Source organism: Colossoma macropomum, unplaced genomic scaffold (assembly GCF_904425465.1).
Source record: "Colossoma macropomum unplaced genomic scaffold, Colossoma_macropomum, whole genome shotgun sequence".
Lineage (NCBI taxonomy): Eukaryota > Metazoa > Chordata > Actinopteri > Characiformes > Serrasalmidae > Colossoma > Colossoma macropomum.
In genome coordinates this window covers 45,067,348-45,083,816 of record NW_023494791.1, presented here as the reverse complement: position 1 = coordinate 45,083,816, position 16,469 = coordinate 45,067,348, and the positions used below count along the sequence as shown (strand labels likewise).

Genomic DNA, 16,469 nt, shown 5'->3' with positions numbered 1-16,469 from the left:
TTTTAATGTTTATTTGCTGAATTTAATGTATAAAACATAAAATGTGACCTGTGCAAAAGTTATGGCGCATGTTAGGTTTTATATTTTAGAATCCCAGGTAAAGAAAAATTGCGCTCTAAAATTAGCAGAAAATGCCATATTTAAGCGTGTTCACTGTAGCAGATGTCTGAACTTGTTTTCACCTTTGATGTCATTTGATCGGAGGTTTTCAAACTTTTGCATATGACTGTATATCATTTCTATGTAGAAAAAGATATTTTTGAGCATGGCAAATGTTAAAATTACTTTTATTTAGTAATATTTGAGATGAAAGGCCCATATTTCTAAAATATAATCACTAAACATCTTTTCACTCATATTAAATGTTTTTTTCATTACTGTGTTAATGATACATTACTGTTGTTTGCACTGCATTGGACCGAAATAGCACTCTTTTAATGAGACTCTGAAAGAGAAAAAATGCAAGTTTTCATGAAGGCAGAAGAGACCTTGAGTAATCACTGAGCTGAGAACGCCAGCTATGCCGTTAATTATGACCATGCTTTTAGCCTGCTGTGGCAGGAGGCCAAACCCAGTGGCACTTTGGAACGATTTATTGGCCTTCAGAATAATCCTGCCTGAGTGTGTGTGCCTGTAAGGTGATTCTGATTATCTGCTATTAATCTAAATTGAATTTAACACCAGTTGAAACGCTTTGATTATGCTAATCTGTTTTATATGCAGCTGTTTTAGTGCATTATATGTGTTATAAAAAAGTGCACCTCCTTGTTTTTATGCTCATTGTCCATTTTATCAGCTCCACTTACTTTGTAGTTCTACAGTTACAGACTGTAGTCCATCTGTTTCTCTGCATACTTTGTTAGCCCCCTTTTACCCTGTTCTTCAGTGGTCAGGACCCCCATGGACCCTCACAGAGCAGGTACTATTTGGGTGGTGGATCATTCTCAGCACTGCAGTAACACTGACGTGGTGGTGGCGTGTTAGTGTGTGTTGTGCTGGTACAAGTGGATCAGACACAGCAGTGCTGCTGGAGTTTTTAAACACTGTGTCCACTCACTGTCCACTCTATTAGACACTCCTACCTTGTCAGTCCACCTTGTAGATGTAAAGTCAGAGACGATAGCTCATCTGCTGCTGCACAGTTTGTGTTGGTCATTCTCTAGTCCATCATCAGCGGTCACAGGACGCTGCCCACAGGACGCTGTTGGCTGGATGTTTTTGGTTGGTGGACTATTCTCAGTCCAGCAGTGACACTGAGGTGTTTAAAAACTCCAGCAGCACTGCTGTGTCTGATCCACTCAGACCACCGCAACACACACTAACACGCCACCACCACGTCAGTGTTACTGCAGTGCTGAGAATGATCCACCACCCAAATAGTACCTGCTCTGTGAGGGTCCATGGGGGTCCTGACCCCTGAAGAACAGGGTAAAAGGGGGCCAACAAAGTACACAGAGAAACAGATGGACTACAGTCTGTAACTGTAGAACTACAAAGTGACCCTATATAGTAAGTGGAGCTGATAAAATGGACAGTGAGCGTAGAAACAAGGAGGTGGTCATGATGCTATGCCTGATGGGTGAATATGCAGGCCTAGTTACTGAGTGAGTGTATGTGTGTGTGTGTGTGTGTGTGTGTTTTGGGGACTTAGTCTTCCACAGAGATTATCACTAAGGTCTCTAGTAACCTTGGCCTGTTCCCACAACACAGGCTTATTTTCTGCCGAGTGCGAGTGCTGTTTTCTAAGGATTTTCAGTGACACTTTAAGGACATGTCTTACAAAGAAATCATTGATACTGATATCTTCACTTCCCCTGATTACGCTGTGATCCACCCTTCTGTTCTAATTCACTCAAAGATGACACTTAGGACTTTTGCAGAAGTTTGAATTCCATGCTTTGTTGGTTTTCTGAGTAAAAAGTGTTAACACCTCCTCTACTGTGAACACACTTATATATGATTTCTGCTAATTTTAGTGTACAGTTACTGTATGTTTGCTGTATTTGACATGTTGGAGAAAATAAAACATTTAAAATGTTGTATAACTTTTCCACATTTAAGTTTTTTTCTTCCAGTGTGTTAAATTCAGCAGATAAACAGTAATTGTGCATTAAAATGTGCTTCAAAATGTGCAGAAGTGTGTTCTCTGTAGAGGAAACTTTCACAAAATCGAGGGGAGGAAAGAGGTAACAGAGTAGCAGTGAAAAGTTTGGACCCAGCCTACAAAAGAATTCAGTAACTTTATTTGGAGTGGTCCTCTGTAGATGGTTAATACACAGATTATCAGTAACACATCAACAACATATCAGTGAGGTAGCTGTAGTGAAGCATCTGAATACACTGTAGTAAATATCTTGTAGATGTTCTGTTGATACATTACTGACATTAAGTAGATGTTAATATGTTACTTCCATTACGCAAAACCTAACCTTACCAACCTTACCCAACACCTAACCCTCACCCTGGCCCTAATCCTAAACCTGACCTTAACCTCAACCCAAAACCTAATCCTAACCCTCACCCTGGCCCTAATCCTAAACCTGACCTCAACCTCAACCCAAAACCTAATCCTAACCATGGCCCTAATCCTAACCCTAACCTCAACCTCAACCCAAAACCTAACCCTCACCCTGGCCCTAATCCTAAACCTGACCTCAACCTCAACCCAAAACCTAATCCTAACCCTCACCCTGGCCCTAATCCTAAACCTGACCTCAACCTCAACCCAAAACTTAATCCTAATCCTAACCCTGGTCCTAATCCTAATCCTAACCTCAACCTCAACCTAAAACCTAATCCTAACCCTCATATGTTTTTGACCTGTTACTGAGAGTCAGTTGAGGGTTTATTTAATCTAAAAAGCCGCATCTCCTCCTGGGTTGCTTAAGCCTATCCCAGCGGTCATTGGGAGGAAGGCAGGAAACACACTGGACAGGTCACCAGTCCATTACAGGGCAGACACACGGACATACACATTCACACCTAGGGTCAATTTAGTGTCTCCAGTTGGCCTGACTGTATGTCTATGGACTGTGGGACGTGGGGAGAATATGCACACTCAGAGAAGGACCCTGGCGCCCGGCTGGGGAATCGAACCCAGTCCACTGCAGCACAGTGCCTCCTGTTGGTTTATACCGTGATACCTTATACAGTGTAGACTAGGACTATGTGCTCTATACTAGATTTTAGATTTTCAGTATTCATTATTACATTTTTTGGTGGGCACCAAAAAGTTATTACTTAAAAAATAATATACTATAATTTTATTTTCATTTATATTATTTTGCTATACATTTTATATAATTGTATGATATTGATTATATAATTTATATTTTATGTTTACTTTTATAGTACTTTCTCGATAAGTTATCTGCCTTAGTAGGGTGCCCAAACTTTTGCACATACCACAATTACTATTTTATACATGTTCTTTTTGTAAGTAGTTTGCTGAGGAGGGCGTGTTTACTTCTTTTCACTTCAAAAAGCAGCAAAATATTGAATTTGGCCAGTTTATTGTTTGTGTGCTTTTCATTTTTTATTCATAATGATAAAATATGATTTCTAGTTTGGGGTTTAAATCCTATTGGTGGATATTCAAAAACAGTTTTAATTAACAGAATTAAAACAATAAACACAGTGCTGTGACATGTGCATGTGGAAAATTCTCTCTTCTCTCTCTCTCTCTCTCTCTCTCTCTCTCATTCTCTGTCTATCTCACTCACTCATTCTCTTTCTCTCCCCCTGTGCCCTCTCTCTCTCTCTCTCTCTCTCTCTCTCTCTCTCTTTCTCTCTCATTCTCTATCTCACTCACTCATTCTCTTTCTCTCCCCCGTGCCCTCTCTCTCTCTCTCTCTCTCTCTCATTCTCTGTCTATCTCACTCACTCATTCTCTTTCTCTCCCCCTGTGCCCTCTCTCTCTCTCTCTCTCTCTCTCTCTCTCTCATTCTCTATCTCACTCACTCATTCTCATTCTCTCCCCCCGTGCCCTCTCTCTCTCTCTCTCTCATTCTCTATCTCACTCACTCATTTTCATCCTCTCCCCCGTACCCTCTTTCTCTCTCTCTCTCTCTCATTCTCTGTCTATCTCATTCACTCATTCTCATTCTCTCCCCGTGCTCTCTCTCTCTCTCTCTCTCATTCTGTCTATCTCACTCACTCATTCTCCTTATCTCCCCGTGCTCTCTCTCTCTCTCTCTCTCTCTCTTATTCTCTGTCTATCTCACTCACTCATTCTCATTCTCTCCCCCCATGCCCCCCCTCTCTCTCAGGGAAGAGGGGAGTTGTGTGGAGGGCATTATGGAGATCTTTGACATGCTGCTGGCCGGCTCCTCCAGGCTCAGAGAGCTGAAGCTGCAGAAGGAGGAGTATGTCTGCCTCAAAGCCCTCATCCTGCTCAACTCCAGTACGTCTGAGTGCCCCGGGGGGTGGGGGGGGGGAGGGGGGAATCTCCTCTTCTAATTAAATGCAAAAGTGGTATGAATTGAAAGTTTAAAATCTGCACTTTCCACAGAAATGTGTCAATGAGCTGCGAGTCAGAAATAATTCATACGAACTGACAGCTTGCTTTCAACGTCATGGGTCATACACCTGTTGCATTTACATGCACTTAATCATTGATAACTGCAGAAGATCAGATTTTGTCAGTAATCCAATCAAGGCGTTTACATGTATTTGAGTAATGAGGTAAAGCGGAAACTCTCAATGAGTCAGACAGTAATCAGATTTCTGCTTTGCAATCAGCCAATAAACTCACAGAAGAAGACGTGACAAACGTAATGTCAACTTCATGGCACAGCTTTTTAAAAAAAAAAAAAAACGCTACTTTACCTGAAAATATGAACATACATCATCTAGAAGATGAAGAATATTTAAATTTTCAGTTTCACTTTCATTTTATATTTTGAGTTTCAGTGTCAAACGTTTTGTGCTGCATCTCGCGGCGACACTGCTCGTTAATTTCCAGTACTGCGGTCAGTTTTCGCACATGCACAGACTTAGAAACCGAAAGAAATCAGAGTAAGAGTTTACCTGCACTGAGAAATCTGATTACTGAGCTAAAATCCAGCTTCTTTATCAGATTTCTTAATCAGATTAATTATTAGATTTTTGTCAAAAAGAATCAACATTTTACACGTCAAAAAGCAGCAAAATATTGAATTTGGCCAGGGTGGTCGAACTTTATATACGTATGTCATTTATTATATTTCATTTATTATGTGTGCTTAAATTTTTTTGTTCGTAATAGTATAATATGTTTTCTAGCTTTGGATTTTAATAGATTAGAATTTTTGGATTTTTAGCTCGGATTTCTACACCTTACTCTGATCTAAGAAATCAGAATTTGCTGTTTACATGACCGTTTGAATAATCAGATAACTGCAGAAATCTGATTATGATCGGAATATTGAGTCATGTAAACACACTCAGTGATTTCATTGAAAAATCACAGCTGCACTGTAAAAAGCTTGTGATTTTAATATTTAAGAGTGAGTAAACTGGGTGTCTGGTTGAACATCGGAAAAAGTGACAGAACAATAAACTGAAAGCAGCATGTTGGATTGTTTTCTCACTGAATGTTTTCCGAAAGGCTGGTGTAGCTGCTGTCCTGCCTGATCTGCCCTCCAGTGTTATAAAAGAATGCAGACGTCCAGCACATGGCAAAATATCACAGTGTGTGTGTTTTCCACAGACATGACCTCAGCGGAGAGGGACGCAGAGCTGGAGAGCAGATCTAAGCTGCTGCGGCTGCTGGACTCAGTGACAGACGCTCTGGTCTGGGCCATCTCCAGAACAGGCCTGTCCATGCAGCAGCAGTCTGCCCGCCTCGCGCACCTGCTAATGCTGCTGTCACACGTTCGCCATCTCAGGTATTGTAACGTGTGTGTGTGTGTGTACTTGTACTTGTTTTCATACATTTTGGAGACAAAAATATTCATACTTTGTATTAAAACTGGGGAAAAGTTCCAACACTCCAGACCAGCAAAGTGGTCCTGACTTTCTAAAGTGTAGAAAAGCCCCCAAAAAACTAAGAGATCAGAACTTTTTCTTTTTGGTTCCTGAGGTTAAGATTAGGGTCAGGTTTAGACTTAGGCTTGCTGCATATAGATTACATATAGATGCATATGGATACTTAAATATATATTATTATGGGACATTATGTTGCTAATAGATACTTGCAAAAATTTAATATGTACCATATGTAGTCTATATTACATCTATAAGCAACACTGTATTAAGTCTAAACCTGACCCTAATCTTAACCTCAGAAAACAAAAAGACATAGTAGATAATTTTTTGCATATTTACACAGTGACATCTCAGTATTTCTGTAGGTACTTATGATATATATATATATATATATATATATATATATATATATATATATATAATATATATATATACATGATTTTTTTCTTTTTCTGTTTCGTCATTGCTGTTGTTGTTGTTGTTGTTGTTATTTATTTTATTATTATTATTATTATTATTATTACACATTGATACCAGAAAAATAGCTTTACATCTCACTTTCTCAGACTTTTGTACGGTACTGTAGTTATACTAATACATTTGAGAAGTATTATTATTAGATTTGGGTCCATGAAAGCTTTTCTCCTCTCATCTGTAGCAACAAAGGCATGGAGCACCTTTCCAACATGAAGAGGAAGAACGTGGTTCTGCTGTACGATCTGCTGCTGGAGATGCTGGACGCTAACACAGCTCACAGCGGCCGTATGCCAGCCCAGTGCGCTGACCCTCGATTCACCTCTCCAGTGGACACAAACCCAGCCCGCGAGCTCCAGAGTCCAGTAGCCCAGCGCCTCGTGCAGAGTGTGGAGGAGCAGCATGGCCAGGGCTGACCCAAATCCATACAAATCTCAGACACTGTACGAGGCCACAGAAAAGACCCTCATGTTGTAAATCAGCTTTGCACTACGTCGTCCCCGTTTTATTAGCCTCTCAGCATGTCCACTCAACCTGACCCCTTCACTTTGACTTTGAGGAACCCCGCTGACCACCTTAAGGTTCGTTTGCAGATGAGAGAAGTTTGCTACAAGGGCCATCTGAGGGAGAAGTGACCGAATGGATCTGAGAAAATGAGATTTCCAGAATTTGACAATTTGTGCAGAATTTCAGAAGTTCGGGAAATTCAAATTGTGCAGAATTTGAAACGTTCAGACATTCAGATCATGCAGAAGTTATGAATTTTGGAAATGCACTAACTCGGATTGCACAGAATTTCAGACGTTTTAGACATTCAGAAATGCCCAGAATTTCAGGAATTTCTCTGAAAATGTGTAACTTCTCAGAACTGTGAGCTAAAATTAAAACTATGCTGTTTTTAAAAATCCAGAACTGCCCAGAAATGCAGAAATTTTACGCTTAATTCCTGAAATTCAGAACTTGCAAATAAGAAATCAGAATTTTACATTTGCAAAAGTTTAGGAATTTCAGAAGTAAAATCCAAGAATGCAACTCTTTGTTTCCTTTGTTTTTTCAGTGTGGGTATGACGGTAAAGAAACCCATAATTTACAGAAAACCGTCAATTACAGTACCATTCAAACATTTTGACACATCGACTCATGATGGGTCCTCCTTATTATTTTATTATGTTAAAGGATAATAATGAACATCAAAAGTATGACGTAACATGCATAGAGCAACACAGTCGTAAATCTAAACGATGTAGAAAAAAATTCAAGCGTAAATGTTGAAGCTTAAACCTTTCAATAGATTTTTAAAATTACAGATACAATTTTTTAAATTTCAATTTAATGTGTCTAAACCTGTGACTTGTACTGTACATCTTACATGCGCAGCAGCTGTCGAGTGTGACCTTGTCTGAATGTAAAACCGTCCGTGTGCCAGAGTTGCTACACATTTTCGAGCTAAACGCACATTTCTGCAGATTTTTGGACAATGTTTTAGTGAAATTGTGAACGATGAGCAACAAAAAATAGGAATGCCAAGGTACGAAATCTCAATACCAAATGAAAACTGTGCTCATGATACAGCTGTCCGTGCAACCACTGACCTGTTGTCTGCAAATACTCTGTATTGCCTGATTAGCATATGCAATGAAGTGAAGTTGCTCTCCGAATGTGAAAAGATGTGCATACTTTTCATAGCTTTGTATTTTGTATACTTTTTGTGTGTAAAGACTTTTCAGTGGCTGTTTTGAGCTCGTGAATGTTTAAGGCCTGGACTCAGTCTGCTGATCTTACTCCGATACGATGACTCACTGGCCCTTATTCATCACAGCGGTGTAGAAAGTAGCACAGATTTGACCACCCTGAACCGAACTGCTCCATGTCAGCGTCAAAACAAATGCGGATATGGGCTCAACTGAACAAGCATCTGCACACAGATACCTTATTTGCATATAATTTGTAACAGACACCCTGATTTGCCCTCACATACATATGATTTACACATAGCATGTCCTAATTCATTCAAACGCTTCGATTCAGCAGGCTCATGAGCCGATGGTTGTCGTCATGGGGTGGAGTTTGGGGGTCAAGCAGGAAGTGCACTGGCCCCTCTTCTGATCACAACTTCAATAAAAACTACTATTTAAAATAACAAAATGCAGTATATGAGCTTCTACTGTACTAGGAAAGCTATGTTATGTGTTAAATGGAGGTACTTATTTACTCTATCAGTAGTTAAATGGCCACTGTCCTGCACATTTTAGAGCTTTTCCCAGGCCAAATGGGCTGTTGAAGAGCTGATGAGTTGAATCAGGCATGTTGGGAGTGCAGGGTGAAGGGCAGTGGGCCTCCAGGACCAGGGTTGAGACACACTGGTTTAAAGCAAAAGTCTTCAAATGAAAATCGCAGCAGTTGTGTATATCAGTATATACATATCGAACACACACATCCACCTCAGTGCTGGGATTGCTGTGTGTAGTTATTGGTATTCATGTTATTGACAAAAATTGTGATTGTTTAACTGGAAATCAGCCATTTTTCAGGCAGTTCAGATATAAAGCTGAATTTTTTTTACGCACTTCTGCCAGATGTGATTCGGAATGTATGGATACGCCAAAGGTGGAATTGGAGATTAACACACCTGTCAGTGAAATCTGCATGATCTCATTTCGGCACATCTTTGATGAATAAGGGCCAGTATTTTGGAGATTCATCTAATTGTCGTATCCATGCTCCGCCCACCAATTTGTTCTTTTTTTTTTTTACAAATCATTGGCAAAAGCTTCATGAGAAATTTTAGCGCACAGCTCAGTTTTTGTGACAGTCTTAATTCTGGAGTTCACTCTTTATGTCAAATGTCTATTCTGTGTGTGTGAGAGGTCTTTGCTGATTTGGACTTTGTGTTTCTGATGTTATGTCAGTATATATAGAAACATGTTGCTGCTGTCAGGACAAAACCTCGATTCTCCATTTTTGTTGTTTTTCATTTTTTGACATAATTTGAAAAAGGCAGTTGGCCTTTATGTTGTGTCAAAATTTCATGATGAACAGACCGACGGAAATGGTTCAAAATTACTTGGAGAAATATATTTCTCCATTCACTTCCATTAAAAGTTGAGAACGTTTTTCTTTGTCCTGTAAAGTTCCCTCTTTTGGAGATACGAGGTTTTGTTCCGACAGCAGTGATAAATCACTCATTGCTGTAGTTGCTAGTGGTGCAGGTTACAACCTTAACTACGTCACTCTAGCTGGTAGCTTTAAACACCACCTGATGGATCGGTCAGTTTGGGTGTCACCCCTACAACACGCCAACGCGCAGTAAATCACTGATACGACCAAATACGACAAAACCACTGAGCCAAAGTGGCAAAGAGAAGAATAAAATATCAACTACACTCTTAAAAAAACATGGTTCTTCAAAGGTTCTTTAGTAAAGACAAAACAAACACTCAGAGAACCATTTAAATGCCTAAATGTTTCTTTTCATGGTGAAAATGTTCTTCAGATTGATGGAGAATGTGTTGTATATGATTCTATATAGCATCAGGGATTCTTCTGTTGTCACAAGCTTGACATCATAATCATAGCAGAACCCTTTTTGGTGCTACATAGAACCATATCTGAAGAACCTTTTCACCATAAAAAAGAAGTTTATTCAAGTGTGCTATTATTATACTTCTTTGAAACTAAAATGAGTAATTATGCTTTCAGTATACTTTTATGTACTTATCAGAGATACACTAAACACAAAAATACTTAAGTATGCAGAAAAGTCTACACTTGGACTTCATCTGTTGATTGAGATGTACTTAAGTGTAAGTAAGTACACAGTAACGGTGTATAAAGTAGCATGGTGCCACACTGTTGCCTCACAGCTGGGTTTGATTCCCCGGCCGGGTGACCAGTACTAGTGCACTGATATTAGTATACTTACTGCATAAAGATATATGGGAAATATACTAGAACTTTACTTAATAGTCACTTAATATACTTGATTTTTACGTAATAAATGAACTTTGTGTACTTTTTTGTGAGTTCATGTATAGAGCCATTTAAGCAGACGAATGGTTCTATATAGAACCATTGTTTACTAAAGAACCCTTGGATCTTTTTTAAGAGTGTAGAATCGCACAAATGCTTCTGCATTTGCTTTTGCAGTTTTTGAACCCCTTTGAACTCTGAACATGAATCTCGGTGAATGAGTCTCTGAGTGTCTCCAGGCTGTAATGTTTTCATAAAGTGTTCTGTGATTTGTATTAATGTGCATTCTGTCTAAATACTGCTGAAAAACCGGGAAGAAAAGCTGCAAACTCTGACGTCCGTAACACGGTGTACAGAAGTGCAGGAAAGCATGAGGTTCTCAAGACTGAACCTGCCTGAGTGTTTCATTGTTTTCCATTTGGACAGCGGTGCGGTCAGTGCATGCTGCAAAAAAACACTACCTTGGTAGGGTAATTATCTTAAATTTTGTTGATATGTATAAAAGATTTCTCAATTTGAGATTGTTGTAAGAACAAGCGTATTTAACTGGTTACTTAATGATCTGCCAATAGAATAAGACACATCATTATAGTAAATCATTATAGTAAAAATCACCAGAAATAAGTTGAATAATCTTATTATTTTCTTACAACATCTCAAAATGAGAAATGTCAGATATAACATGTTAGATTTTTTTTTTGCTCTTGTAAACGATCCCTTGAGACTGTTAAACCAAAAACGCAGGCTGTTGGAAGTAGAAAATAAATATAAAATAATAATAAAAAAACATGTCCAGTAGCATTCTCTTGGCAAACAGCTTTATTTATTTGTTTATTTATTTATGTATAAGTAAAAATTGGCTTTTAACTATACATCATCCCATAAATACATAAAAATAAAACACAAACTGTACACACTCTTATTCTTAATGCTCGTTGTCTGTACTATGGCTCTAGTTGGCAGTGCATGGCTCGCTCAAACGCGTTGACAGGAGGCGATGTCAATTAATAAATAAATAAATAAATATGTTTTTAGCTAGCGCCAACCTTTCTGTAACTTCATAAGTCATTTCGCTCATAAGATGGACCTATTTCAGTCGTCCACAGACCATTTAATCTGTCTGAATTTTTGCTGCTGGCACTTCTTTGAACCTTCAGTGAAATAGTTCTGCTTCCTTAGCTTCACACCAGAGAAGTAATGGAAGCTAATACCTAAACTGTTAGCATTGTGCTAACTGCATGCCCAAATTATCCCATTTTGCAAACTATTTTTTGCGCTTTTTTACTTCTTTTAGGGCGCTAAATCCTGCTGTGTTATTAGGAACAGTCCTACTCTGGGAGCAATGCATACATTCTCTTTTTTGGCATAAATATTTATACCCAAGTACATTCATGCAGTTCACTGTGACCTGGCTGTGAGGCCAGCGGGAGAAAAACTTCCGTAACTAACGTCTGGACTGAACTGGTCGCAGGAAAACCAAGTGAGAACATAAACACAGCTCATAGAACAAGGGCACAAAGTGTCACAGGTGCAATGCACCACTTTTATGAGGCACCAAGAGCTACTAGTGCCCCCTTGAGGAGAATCCTCAGCCTGCTAAATGTGAGTGAGTGAGTTACAAACCAGGTTCATGAGGTGGTTCACATCTAAAAAAAAAAACACAATCAATAACGTACCATTTTTCTGATATAATAACTATTAATAATAACTTAGACTTAGTCTTGCACCAGTGAGTAGATTTACATGATTTAAACTCTGACGCACAAACTGAAAACGTGGCGCCCAGCCTGAAATAAGAGGATAAGGCCTGAACGTATCATATCTGCACTCGTCCTCACCTCTTATTCCCTCTCTTCATGGCTGTGTCCAGCCGTACGGCAGTTGAAATTGCTACAGATTAAAAAAAAAAACTTCATAATTCCACACAGAGTACGAGTCTCTAGGTCAAACAACACAATGCAACCGATCGATATGTACAAAAATGGACCGTCCAGCTTTCCAGTGAGTCCGGTGCTGCAGATATTTCTTTAAAAAGTTATAAACAATGACGTGTTCTGGGACTGTGCTGGTTCGGTGAGTCATCTGTGACTTAACAGTAGCTTAAAATCTTCTCTTGTAGCATTGTGCTAGCCTTTGTTGTTATGGTATCCAATACTGACCATTTAACATTAACTCTTCTTCTTTTGCGTGGAGAGTTTAGGAAAAATCCCCAAACTATGACTGTCACAGCCTTTGGAGAGTCTGAATGCTGGAACCCAGAAAAGTCCATCAACGTTAAATAAACAAAGCCGAAGATTCCAGGACTGGAGATATTTGGTAGAAGGTGGTCTGAAATCAGAACCTCCTTTTTGAGAGTACTTGGTACTTTCCTCTTCCTGTCTCCAGTATTGATGGACGAATCCATTCAGTAGCAGTAAAGGGAGGTGTTTTGGTTCTCATGTAGGAGGAGGTCCGTTGGTGTAGCGCAGCATGGGGTAGAAGGAGCGGGCAAAGTTGTTGGAGAGAGCGCAGCTGTAGTCGTCCTCAGACAGAGGCACCAGGCAGGCCAGCACCAGCAGCAGCAGGAAGAGCAAGTGCAGGGGGATCGCCGCCCGCAGCACCCGGTACAGGAAAGGTCTGCTGGGGGACACCTCCATCTTCTCTGACCTGGATGGGGATAGACAGAAAGAGTGTTTGGTTAAGAAAGAGGTTTTGGGCAGTACAGTGTAATCAGCAGATTTTACGAGTCCTGTTTGTGTCTAATGTGAGATTGAAGCTTCAGCCTGATCCATATCTACTACTTTCAGAGCAAACCAGACAAAGCCTGACCGGTACTACTAAATTTGGAACCCGTTTCAGACCCAAACCTGCTTGCACAGCCGCAGAACAGCTGCAAGGTCGTTGTGGCGCTGAAGAGAGGTCAGCACAGTTTGAGTATTTACCTGCTCTTAATTAACTGCTTTTTAGTAGCCAAATCACCATCTGGTCCTCCAGGACTGGAGTTCACCACCCCTGCACTGCGGGCAGTGTAGAGGACGATATGGCTCCTATAGGTAAAGTTTCGCCTCATGCATAAAGGGTAGATCAGTCAGTTACACCAATCAGGCATAACATTCTGACCACCTCCTTGTTTCTACACTCATTGTCCATTTTATCAGCTCCACTTACTGTATAGGTGCACTTTGTAGTTCTACAGTTACAGACTGTAGTCCATCTGTTTCTCTGCATACTTTGTTGGCCCCCTTTTACCCTGTTCTTCAGTGGTCAGGACCCCCATGGACCCTCACAGAGCAGGTACTATTTGGGTGGTGGATCATTCTCAGCACTGCAGTAACACTGACGTGGTGGTGGTGTGTTAGTGTGTGTTGGGCTGGTCTGAGTGGATCAGACACAGCAGTGCTGCTGGAGTTTTTAAACACTGTGTCCACTCACTGTCCACTCTATTAGACACTCCAACCTTGTCAGTCCACCTTGTAGATGTAAAGTCAGAGACGATAGCTCATCTGCTGCTGCACAGTTTGTGTTGGTCATCCTCTAGTCCTTCATCAGTGGTCACAGGACGCTGCCCACAGGACACTGTAGGCTGGATATTTTTGGTTGGTAGACTATTCTCAGTCCAGCAGTGACACTGAGGTGTTTAAAAACTCCAGCAGCACTGCTGTGTCTGATCCACTCAGACCAGCACAACACACACTAACACACCACCACCATGTCAGTCTGCATTTACACCATTCATCGTTGGCTAGTTTCTGACCACAGGGTTGCATGGTAGTGAGTGTGAAACTGGGACAAGTGTATCAGACTCAGCGCTGTTACTGGGGTTGTATACACGCCAGTGTCACTGCTATGTTAAGAGTGGACAACCTCTTAAAATTTTCGAGCCAAGAGGGGCTCTGTGGTCAGAAACTGGGCTAGAGGATGGCTAACACAAAGTGTACACCAGTAGCTATGTGTACTCCATCTTTACACTAGCAATGAACGGACATAACATTAGAAAAAACAAGGCCGTTCCATCTTTGTCTGTGTGAAAGTTAAGCAGCAAATGCTTGGAACTATCTCTCCATTTGATTTCTATCACGTCTGCTCTGACCCAGTTCTCTCTGTGTGTAAACTTCACTACAACACAGTGTGTTCTAGTCAGTTGTGCATCACACAGACACACTTACACCCTCTCAGTACATACTTAGCACGTTCAGGAGGTCTCTGTTCAGCAGCCCTCGACTCCTGGAGGAAACGAAGAGGAGGAGAAGTAAGTCAGCATTTTGCGGATGCACTGAACTCAACAGAAGCAAAGAGAAATGGGAGCAGCTCTTTACGGGACGATGCTGTGCTGTACCTTGTCTAATAGAGCCGGGAGGCCTGCAGCGCTCGTCCAGTCAACCGTCTACTGAGGAGCCTTCATAATCCTGCAACACAGGAAGAATCCAATTTTATCGTTTTTTATTTTTTGACATCATTTGAAAAAGGCAGTTGGCTTTTTTGTGGTGTCAAAGTTTCATGACCAACAGAAAAAAGGTCCAAAAAAATATTTCTCCATTTACTTCTATTAAAAGTTGAGAATGTTTTTCTTTCTCCTGTAAAGTTGCCTTTTTGGAGATACGAGGTTTGTTTCCGACCTCAGTGATGTGTTTGTGATAGGACTGTAAACAAATGTGATGTGTTGAATATGACAGCATGTGTGTGTTTGTTTTCATTGCACAGTTGGGACATTTACACTTTTGTGTACTCGTTTTATGGGGACCTGAAATATAGTGAGGACCACAGTGCTCAAAAGTTTAGAAGCACAATTCTAAAGTTAGGAATCACTGTTGGAATTTTAATAAAATACTAAAACATGTTGCTAGTTTTGGCAGCCTTAACCGATGACTCACAGTGCTCAGATTAACAATGTAGGCTCATACAATGCTGTGTTCAATGACCTAAAATCTCACAAACTCAGACCATGATTCAAAATGTAATGCCAGAAAAAATGAATCGATTTAGGCTATTTAGAGATGATATCAGTTAATAATAAAAGCCTTTTGCTTGCTGGACGAGGAGCTCAGCTCGCTGGTGTCACTCGACCATTTTAAACTTTTATTTTCTAACCACCTCCACTCTGCAACTGTTTTACTTGATTTCCACTATTATTGTCCTATTTCATTATTTTAGTTATTTATTAATTATTTATTATTATTCATATTCTCATTCTTGTTTTAATTATGATTACTTTATTATTATTTCAGTCATTTTAGGTTCCTTTTTTTATACGTATCGGATTTGAGTCATTTTTATTATTAAATAATTTTTATTTTTTGAAATGTACTTACAAATTATAAATCCCTTTTTCCTGTATCAGCTCACCAGCACTGTAAATGAGGGTCACCCTCAATGTTGTCTGAGGTTAAATAAAGGTTGATTGATTGATTGATTGATTGATTGATTGATTGATTGATTGATTGAGGGTATGCCTACTGTAAAAATATCTTCCTGACCACTGAACGTGTGAGAGACCTACACGTACCAGTCTAGCCCTGCAGCAAGCTCAGGTCATGGGCCACCTGTCGGAGGAGGAGGCGGAGCTTGTTGCTGATGACGTGCACCTTCTCTTTAGCCTCCAGGCTGTCCTCGCCTTGGTCCAGCTGCAGGATGTGAGTGGAGAGTTCCTGCAGAGAGAGAACCTCCTGCTCCCGACCTCGCAGCTCCTCCTGGAGAGCCTACACACACACACACACACACACACACAGGTAAAAGCACTGCATCGCTGGTCTTGTTCCTTTAACCCTGGTGTGGTGTTCAGGTCTGTGGGACCCATTTTCAATGTTTACCAAAAGAAAAAATGATGTGATTTATTATTATTTCAACCTCAGATTCTTTGGTCTTTTCTCATTTTCTGTGAAGAACATATAAAATAACCCATTTTCAGTGTCTTCACTCTGTTCACCCCCCACACGTTTATATTACACATGTGGTGTTGGGCTGACAACACTCTGTTCTCCTCCTACATGGCCTGCTTTTAGTGTGTGTGTGTGTGTGTGTGTGTGTGTGTGTGTGTGTGAGGTTGGACAATATGGACAGGCTGCTGACTGGCTACAGCTGCT

General features: G+C 40.3%; 2 protein-coding genes across 7 annotated transcripts in view; one reads left to right on the top strand and one right to left on the bottom strand.

The window, feature by feature from the left end:
* The window catches only part of esr2b (estrogen receptor 2b), a 58,684-nt gene extending 47,591 nt beyond the window's left edge, over positions 1-11,093 (top strand). For all 6 annotated transcript variants that reach the window (XM_036575143.1, XM_036575144.1, XM_036575141.1 and 3 more), the window contains 3 exons: positions 4,269-4,402; positions 5,690-5,867; positions 6,626-11,093. In XM_036575143.1, coding sequence (XP_036431036.1) covers positions 4,269-4,402; positions 5,690-5,867; positions 6,626-6,857 — 544 coding nt within the window. In that variant the 3' untranslated portion in view covers positions 6,858-11,093. The remainder of the gene's footprint in view (positions 1-4,268; positions 4,403-5,689; positions 5,868-6,625) is intronic.
* A 118-nt stretch (positions 11,094-11,211) lies between these two features.
* The window catches only part of syne2b (spectrin repeat containing, nuclear envelope 2b), a 201,093-nt gene continuing 195,835 nt past the window's right edge, over positions 11,212-16,469 (bottom strand). Inside the window, 3 exon segments of the mRNA XM_036575316.1 lie at positions 11,212-13,148; positions 13,257-13,279; positions 15,902-16,085. Coding sequence (XP_036431209.1) covers positions 12,846-13,148; positions 13,257-13,279; positions 15,902-16,085 — 510 coding nt within the window. The 3' untranslated portion in view covers positions 11,212-12,845.